Raw genomic sequence first — 9,416 nt, 5'->3', positions numbered from 1 at the left:
GTTTCTTACTTCTTTCTCCTTTTTATGTTATTTGAAATATGTGTGTACTGTATTTCTAATGTGTAAATTGCTGTATTATCGTACAACTCAATATGATGACTGTTGTATTATTTTAAATTAAAGGTCTAATATCATAAAGTTATAACGTGGTTCCGTTTTACACTATGGCCATTTGAAGCTAGTTCAATAACTGTCCGGCGGACGAGTATTTTAATGTTAAAATGACAAATATTTTTCTTTGCATTTTAAACGAAAAGATTATTTGTTTAAAAAAAATTATGCGGAATGTTTTATAAATGGGTTCATATTTACATGTATATTATCCCTCAAATGTTGAAGATTGACATAGAAAGGGCTCCATTCAACAATGTGTATAAACATGAATTACATAATTCTCAGTGTCTATGTCTCTCTTCTTTTAAAAAACTCCCAACTGAGTGTGTGAATTTAGGGAAGGAAGTGTCAATTTCTCTCTTCTTTTGAAAAACTCCCAACTGACTGTGTGAATTTAGGTAACTCTGTCGGCTTGCGATGGTCGTATTGTTGTTCTTGGTGCCGGCGGCTCCTAGACTTGTCTTTTATCCCCATTTTCATTGGACTTTTTAATCTTTAACATATCAAGAGTATCACCTACGCCGAATCCTTTTCACCTACAAATTCAATCAAACATCATTAATAGAGATTCAGGGCTTATAACATGACGAGTAATTTTCTATATGGGTCAAAATGCATTAGCACAATTGCCCAAAACAGGTTTTGGGGAATTAAAACTGAAAGTTATATAGTTAATGACACGTGTGCTAAAGATTGTTACTCAACCATAATTTGTTTTTTTTATAAAACGAACTAGGGGTCTTCATTGTCGCGTTGCGCGACACTTTGATTGTTGCGTTTACTGGACAATATAAAAGTGGATCACTCATGATTGTAGTTGATAACCAATTCGACAAAGTGCTGCTTTTTTGCTTTTCTTTGCAGCTAGAAAAATTCCGCGAGTTGCTGCAGAACACGCTTTCTACACACAAAAAAATAATAATTTAGTGTCTTCAAAATTGCGTACCTTCTTCACATATCCTCATCCAAACAAATAAATTAAATGAGATGGGCTAAATCAAATGAAACAAACTATGACTACTTAGAATCCCATTCAAAGACTTTAACGACTCCATTCTTATGTTTTACATTAAGTTTGATGCAACTACAACACACGATTACCCAGTTTCACTAACCAATAAAAGCCAAGCATGACAATCATAATAATCCATTGTTTCCCATTGATGAGCATTCATTTAAATAACCTTCTAGACCCAAAGTGCTCTTCATACATCCGTGATCATCAGCTGCACTTAAGAAGATACAAATGGAGAATTTTATTATATAAAATCATGAAGAAATAACACATAATCTCATACCTTCAGGAAACACATAGAATGTAGTTCATTAGTCATACCGTTACATTTGCATGAGTGTCTGCCGCAGCAGATCCATTATTAACCTATGCAGTTAATATCGGTGATATATCGGTTATAGTGGTTATATCGGTCCCTTAGTAAAATATCGGTCAAAATATCGGTACCGATATTATCGACGATATTGACCGATGTAACCGATATATCATGATATTTGACCGATATATCACCGATATTTGACCGATATAACCGATATATCACTGAATTATTGGTGTTAAATTGTTATATATATAAATTCTGCATTATACTAAATTACCGATATCCCACCGATATCTCACTGAGATAACCTATATTTCAAATATCGATCCTTGACCGATATCCGATATTTTACCCCATTAACTGCATAGTTATTAACAATGCTGACTATCGAAGACATAGTCGCATGCCTGTCAACCAGTTAGTAGCATTTCGCTTCTTTATAGTAAACGCCACTCGTTATAGCAAGCTAAAGAAAAAACCATTTCCAAGTTGGGTTCGTAGGCTTTAGGGTAGCCGGCCCAAATTAGGGTTAGCCTGCCCTAGTTAGGGTTAGCCGGCCCTAGTTATTAGGCCCACTTAGTTAACTTGTTGACCAAGTAGGAAACCCTAATCTTGTTCTATAAATACCTATTATGTAACTGTAGTCTGTGTCATTCTGAAAACAGTTGTGAGCATTTAATAAAAGTAAAACCCTAGTTGCAACCCGTGGACGTAGGTCACCTTGACCGAACCACGTAAATTCTCGTGTTCTTTATTTTCTGCTAGTGTGTGTGTGTTTGTTCCGCTTCCGCTCGAGCCTACTCTGATACGATACCCCTAACAAGTGGTATCAGAGCCAAAGGTTCAGCAAAATACACGGTTCACACGGTTATCGCAGGAGAAGGAGAGAGCCGGACGAGAGATCTTGATCTACTGTTGCTGCCGTCGCCGCTGACTTGTTTACGGCCCGTACCTATTCTCTGGTTACGGCTCGTAAGGTCTAGGGTTTGCGCCGTAGGGTTTGCTGTTGCAGATCTGGTGGTTTTGGGGTGTTTGGCGATTAGGGTTTCGGTTCTTGAACCCTGGTTATTCGCTGATTTTACGCTCGGGTTTGCAAGAGAAGTCGCTGGTTCGGGTACTTCGGGTTTCTGGTTTATTGAAAGTTGCTCGGGTTTCGGTTGCTTGGTTCCTTGTGGTTTTTTCTGGTTTTTCTCGTTTGCTATGGCTGAAGACGGGAAGTTCCGAATCGAGAAGTTCAACGGTACTGATTTTGCTTGGTGGAGAATGCAAATAGAGGCGTTGCTTGGTGAATGTGATTTGGATGTGGTACTGGAAGAAAAACCTGCTGGAATGGATAAAGCTTCCGAGGCAATTTGGAACTCAAAGGACAAAAAGGCAAGAGGTAAAATTACATTGGCTTTGACGAGGAGCGTTGCATTTAATATCATGAAAGAAACAACTGCTCGTGATATGTTAGAAGCTCTGTCAAATATGTATGAGAAGTCGTCTGCCGGTAATAGGGTGTTCTTGATGAGGGAATTGTTTAATATGAGAATGAACGAAGGCAGTTCAGTTGCTGATCACATTAACAAGGTCAATTCAATTTTGTCCGGGTTAGCAACTGTGGGCATGAAGTTGGATGATGACACTCAGGCTGTGGTTTTGTTATCTTCCTTACCTGATAGTTGGTCAGGATTTGTGACAACGGTCACTGAAACTGCTGGAACTGGAAATTTGAAGTTTGATCAGGTCCGGGATAGTGTTTTGGGTGAAGACGTTCGCCGGAGGAACACTAGTGGAGGATCTACTTCTGGTATGCTCAGTGTTAGCAGGGGAATAGGTAAAAACAAAAGCAGTGGGAGTCGTGGGAAAAGCTTGGCTAAAGCTGGGAAGAATGTGAGGTGCTGGAACTGTGGTGAAAAGGGGCATGTTAAAAACGAGTGTCCTGATCCTAAGAAAGAGGATGGTAAGCAGCATGTAAACAGTGTTGTGTCAGATGAATCTGACGGTGACGTACTGGTTTGCTGTGAAGAGTCTATAGATTCTTGGGCTATGGATTTTGGTTCTTCGTTTCACGCCACGCATAGCGGGGAGACGATGGTGAATCTGAAAAAAGGAGACTTTGGAAAGGTACAATTAGCTAACGGTCATGTTCTTAATGTTACGGGTATGGGTGATGTTAATCTGAAGACTCCACTGGGCACTACATGGAACTTAAAGAACGTCAGGGTAATTCCAGGTTTAACGAAGAAACTTATTTCTGTTAGTCAACTGGATAAACAGGGACTAGATGTTAAGTTTGGTGGTGGGAAGTGGAAGGTGATTGATGGAAATCTTGTTGTTGCCTATGGGAGGAGACGAGGATCGTTGTATCTAGTTGAGATACCTGTTGAGGGAGTAGCCGTCCCTGTACAACATAAAGTCTGGTTCACTGAATCTAGTAAGCGGAAGAGGGTTCAATTTGCGAACTTGAATCCTGGTGCTTTGGGGATGTCAGTTGAATGTGGTCGGGGGTCTAAGTTTAAGCCAGCCGGGGGATTTGGTGATAGTGGGAGCATGGGTCGTGTTCTGGGTACAATCACAAAGAACCGTTGGGTTTTGAAGACGAAGATTCCGACTGAAGAAAAAAGCTCTCCTAGAAATAGTTTGCAAAATGTGGAGAGTGGTATTAATTCTCGGTGTATCTCTGGAGCTGGTGGATCGTGCAAGCCGGTTGAGATAGAGAATGAGTCTGATAAGACTGTTGGGTTGGAGCTCGTGGGAGCTTCAACTGGTCTCTCAGGTACTTGATGAGAGGTGTGGTTGCAACTAGGTGGCTTGGATGTGACTGAAGTCTTAGCTTGTTCTTGGAACTGGAGGCTGGGAAGACTTGAACGTAAAGATTACTGAAGTTACTGGTGATAGGTTTCTTGGATGCACTTTGTGGACTATGCAAAGCCTCCAAGTGGGAGATTGTTGGGTTCGTAGGCTTTAGGGAGCCGGCCCTAATTAGGGTTAGCCTGCCCTAGTTCTCAAAAATTATCCAAGCAGATTTGAGTTCACTTATTAATCTGAAAACGAAACATTAATTGAAAGATAAACATAGGAACATGTCAATGTTTAAAAGTACAGAATCGTGCCTTCAGGCTTTCCCTTCGCCTCATGATGCGTACGCCTCGAGATGAAACGAGGCGTAAGCCCAAGGCGGAATTAAAAAATAAATATAAATTATATATCTTATAAATAATTAAATACTAACTACTTTCATCATCATATTCAGCAAAAACACACATTAAAAGGACATGGAATGCTTGAAACCGACATAAAAAGTCCAAAACATCAAAATCCCCTGAGGCGCAGCTTTTCTTAAAATGCGAGATGCGCTCCGATGCATTTTGATCCCAAAAGCCGGTGCGCAATGCGTGATGCGCATGCATCACGTATGCGAAGCGTTTGTTATTTAAAAAGATATTTATAGATATTATTTTAACTTGTTAACTTTAAACACTAAAAATTTAGGGATTAAAATAAATATATACAACAAAATAGCTCTAGCACCATGAAAGAATATCAATATAACCAAAATAAGCCGTGAACTCTTAAGTGTACAAGTAGTCTATATGCAAAAGGTACAAGTAATCTATGTAGGAACTCATTTAAAAATTTCATCAACTCATTGTACAAGCTTGTTAAGCACATTCTACAACCTCGCTGTACAATTTTACTCGATAGTAGTCGATTTCAGAAAAATGCGCACATCAGGGCGCATCATGCGAGCGCATTATGCGATTTAGGGCGCATCAGCCTCGCATCATGTAATAGCAGTGCATCGCATCAGCGCATCACGCATTATGTGCGCATTTTAAAACCAAGTGAGGCGCACGTACAAAAAAACCCCTGAGGCGCTGCTTCATACTCGATTTTTGGGCGCCTCATACTCGTATTTTGGGCGCCTCACCTCAAGGCGCACGCCTCGGCTGTTTTTTTTTTAAACTATGGTATGTGCATCTTTAAACATTATCGTAATTTAAGTAAATGAATGAAGTTAAGAAACTCGAAGGAAACATGATAACTTCAATGGTACTCTAGCATTAGAATAATTGAAGAACGAAGTAAACCTTTATGTACCCGGAACAACAACAACAAAACAACAATAACAGTAACAATAACAATAATAATAAAACAAAACAACAATAACAGTAGCATTACAATAACAGTAACAATAACAATAACAATAACAATAACAATAATAATAATATAAACCATGGGAGATGCCACTATCACCATTGATCAAGTTGAGTTTTGAACAAAACTAACCTACGTCTACGCAGATCAGAGCAAGCAACGTTTGACCCAGTGATCACCAATTTGAACAAATAAATTCAGGCACAACAATTTCTTTAAGCCTCAAGCTGATGAAGAAGAAAAGGAAGCAGTACAAAGACGGCTTGGTTTTAAAAAACGCAGAGCGCACAAAAAGTGATGAGGTCTAAAACCGAGGCGCGACTCACAAAAGCGGCGGTATTTTTGTACCCAATGCGCAAGGCAATTATGTAATTTTTTATAACTTTTATAGGTTTTTAGCATTCCCTATTAAGGATGAGCTTTTTTTCCCAAATACCCGTACCTATACGGATTTTAGGTATTTGATACATGTATCAGTAACTAGTTTTATTGATTTCAATATTCGGTATTTTCAGTATCGAGACGGGTACGAGTAAAAAAGGGTACTAATACCGAATTTTATATAGAACTTTAAAAGTTCTTTTATATCATGTTTTATTTCGTATTATGATATTTATGGTACTCATATCGATTTTGCCTATTTGGCACCCATATCGTATTGGTACTCGTTCGTACCAATTTTACCTATTTGGTACCCGTACTGTATTGATACTCGTACCAATTGTACCTATTTGGTACCGTACGAGTGATCAAAAAAAATAAATACAAATAAAGTGGTACCCGCGACCGTACGAGTGATCAAAAAAATAAATACAAATAAAGTGGTACCAAAGCGGGTACCATACCGAAATACCCGTACCCATACCAATATATTCGGTATGGTATTCAGTACCCAGTTTTGCTCTAGTTCAGTACCGGTACAGGTACTATACCAATTCCATACATGTCCAAAATATCACTATAAATAAGGTTTCTATATGATTTGACCTACATGTACAAGGCAAGAAACAACCTATTCTACAGCATTTTAATGCAGAAAAACACCCCTGCTACACAAGTTGCACGCCTCATGCTTGAAAAATCCCCAAACAATGCGCTTTTCTTGTGCTTCCTGTTTTAGGCGCGCCTCACCCTACGCAAGGCACCAGCCTCTAAGCCTTAGTGCACCTCATGCCTCAGTGCGCCTAAGGCGCACGCGCACCTTTTGAAACCAAAAAAAGACGAAGCTTTTTACCTGAGAGAGACGAGATGAGGAAGAGTTGGGGATGGAAAGGTTGAATGTCTTCTAACCAATTGTAGCAACGAAACGCCGGACAACATATTCCTCAATGGTTGTCTGCCGGTGAAGGCGTTGAGGCGAGAAAATAGGATGCCCATTCTGACCCGTTTAACTTTCTTGGCCCATTCTGACCCGTTCAGTCTTAGTAATTTTCATTTTTTCCCAATTGGACCTATTGAACTTCATATTTAACCGAAAACAACCAACAGCCTTAAATTAAAAGTCCAAATGAATCCATCTTTAGTCTTAAGGTCACCATTGCCCCCTTCTATTATTAACAACAATGTCAGCAAAAATGTTATTTTGCTAGTTTAGAGGAAGACCTAGTATTCTAGTAATAATAATAAAAAAAGGAGAATCAACAAACATTCAGCAATAAATTAAAACGCGCTAAATAAGATTAAGACATAATGTTTAATAATCATCATTATATATGATCAACAGTGCCTCCCTATGTCATAAACATCATACTCTTTTGTGTCAAAACAGTGACAAAATTACCAAAAGTGACAAAAAACCATACCGTAGTTTTAAATCGATTGGAAGACATGAAGATCCAACAGTGCATTGTAGTACCCTTTCTCTATCTCCTCTTCTTTTACATCATGAAGAAGCAAAGTTTCAACGACGAAATCTTCCCAATCAAGATCAAATTTCTTTCTCTTTCTCTTACTTGAATTCGCCTGTAACAATCGGTCATCATTTTCATTAACACTTTTTGCAGCCAGTAACGGCCGCCTTATCTTCTCAATTCTAACTTTAGCAGCTTTTATCTTTTCTTTTCTCCTTTGTGTTTTCACGCACCCGTTAACAAAAGATGGAGGCATAGCATTCAATCCGACGTCTTTTTCCAATATTTTATCGAGAAAAAGTTTCTTGCTTAACGCTGATTCTCCACTCCAATACTCCGTATCCACCGAAAAATCATACTTTTCACTCCCTATCATATCATCATCAACTCTTTTCATTGACGTCTCCATGTTAGAATATTCTTCCAAATACCTCGAATAAATCGCGGATAAGCATTCAGGTGAAACCTTAAGCATCTCCAAATCTTCAATTTCCCAACCGCCCGATTCATTTTGCCGAAAATCTTGATTTAAACAACTAGTCACTAAACAATCCAAATCCACACCAACATTCTCTACATTTTTAATATCTTTTCTGGGATCACACATCGAATTCACCTCCATATACTGAATAACAAGCGGCGCACTCTTCATAACATTCTTAACATTAACATCCTCCCCCCACGGCAAATTCTCCCTCGCAACATCCACCAATCGTTTCAACAACTCTTTATACCTCAACCTACACGTCGCAACCGCCACATTCAACTGCCCCGCCAAATCCTCCAAACTAATCTCCACCTCATTAACCTCACAAACAAACACCATCACCGCCACCACCACCGGCACCGGCCTCCTCCCCGTCGTCACATACCACTTAATCATACACTGCACCAAAAAAATCCCCTGTTTCACCATCCTCACACTTACACCCTTCCCAACACCCTCCTTACAACTAACCCACTCTCTAAACACCCTCTCAAACAACCCCACAATATCGAAATCCGGCAACTTCAAATCCAAATGCTCGACTACCCGCGACACCATTCGACCCAATTCAAACACATCACACTCCACATTCTCACAAACACTAGTCAAAGGTAATAATTTGTTAGCTTTCCTCATAACAACATACACACAAGCCCCAACAAGCACATTAAACCAGTTTCCGGACCCGTATTCGTCTTCGGTTATTGTTTTAATCATGGTATTAACCTCATCAAACCTCTGTTCTAAATTAAGTCTTGATAGTATATCTGTTATGACATTTTGGGCTAAATAAAGTTTGGTTTCATGGTAAGAATAGTCATACCCAGATCCTGATTTGCCTAATCGAACGTTTGTACCAATGAATCCGTCTGCGTTGAACGTTTGATGTTCGAAATTATTGAAGTCTTGTACGACGCCGCATGAGGAGCATTCTTGGTTTCCGGTTACTGGGTCGACGATTAGGGTTTTGGAGTTGCAGCTTTTGCAAGAACTCATTGATTTGAAACTGATTTAGGTGTCAATTTTGCGATCAAAGGGTATGATCGAACCGACTTCAGGGCATACGGTTTGGAATTTGGATGCAAGTTGCTCAACTAGAGGTGTATGAATCGGGTTTTTTGAAAAAACAGGTTCGGGTTTATATCCGAACAGGGTTGGTCAACTTTGGTCAAACTTTGAGAAGGAACCGATTCGGGTTATAGACTGGTTTGGTTGAACAAAAATTTAACCCTATTTAAATTGGTTTGGGTGGGTAAAATTATTATTATTCAACCTATACAAAAATATTCATTCATTCAACCTATACAAAAATAAAGGGGCCAATAGTATTGTCATTCTATTGGATGAGTTGGCGGCCACATTGCACCCATAATTTTTTTTTTTCAAATCATGATTTTGCCCGTTTATATTTATACTCATGCATGGTAGTCTTTCATTGGCCTAATAAATTTACGCTTTTGCTCATAGCAAAAAAAAATTCAATTTTGC

General features: G+C 39.1%; 1 protein-coding gene across 8 annotated transcripts; it reads right to left on the bottom strand.

Annotated features, from left to right (window-relative positions):
* Positions 1 to 267: 267 nt before the first annotated feature.
* On the bottom strand, positions 268 to 9,045 carry LOC110915138 (plant-specific TFIIB-related protein PTF2). Of its 8 annotated transcripts, XR_002578779.2 has the most exons (4): positions 7,394 to 9,044; positions 1,230 to 1,340; positions 820 to 1,015; positions 271 to 650 (listed from the first exon to the last, which is right to left on the bottom strand). XR_002578779.2 is itself a non-coding variant. In XM_035985308.1 (2 exons), exon 1 carries the CDS (start codon positions 8,922 to 8,924, stop codon positions 7,401 to 7,403), a length of 1,524 nt encoding a protein of 507 aa, XP_035841201.1. In that variant the 5' UTR covers positions 8,925 to 9,045; the 3' UTR covers positions 268 to 1,015; positions 7,394 to 7,400. The 8 variants fall into 8 exon arrangements, 4 of the variants coding, with proteins under 4 accessions (XP_035841201.1, XP_035841200.1, XP_035841202.1 ...); XR_004883978.1 differs by having other exon boundaries at positions 268 to 1,015; positions 1,230 to 1,345; positions 7,394 to 9,045; XR_004883977.1 differs by having other exon boundaries at positions 268 to 1,015.
* Positions 9,046 to 9,416: the final 371 nt, after the last annotated feature.

The sequence above is a fragment of the Helianthus annuus genome, chromosome 16 (assembly GCF_002127325.2).
Source record: "Helianthus annuus cultivar XRQ/B chromosome 16, HanXRQr2.0-SUNRISE, whole genome shotgun sequence".
Taxonomy (NCBI): Eukaryota; Viridiplantae; Streptophyta; class Magnoliopsida; order Asterales; family Asteraceae; genus Helianthus; species Helianthus annuus.
The sequence above is the reverse complement of the archived record's forward strand: the minus strand, read 5'-3'. Positions and strand labels throughout refer to the sequence as shown.

What these genes read in the sequence shown, in the direction of transcription:
- LOC110915138 (XM_035985308.1), bottom strand. Translation starts at nt 8,924, where the DNA reads ATGAGTTCTTGCAAAAGCTGCAACTCCAAAACCCTAATCGTCGACCCA.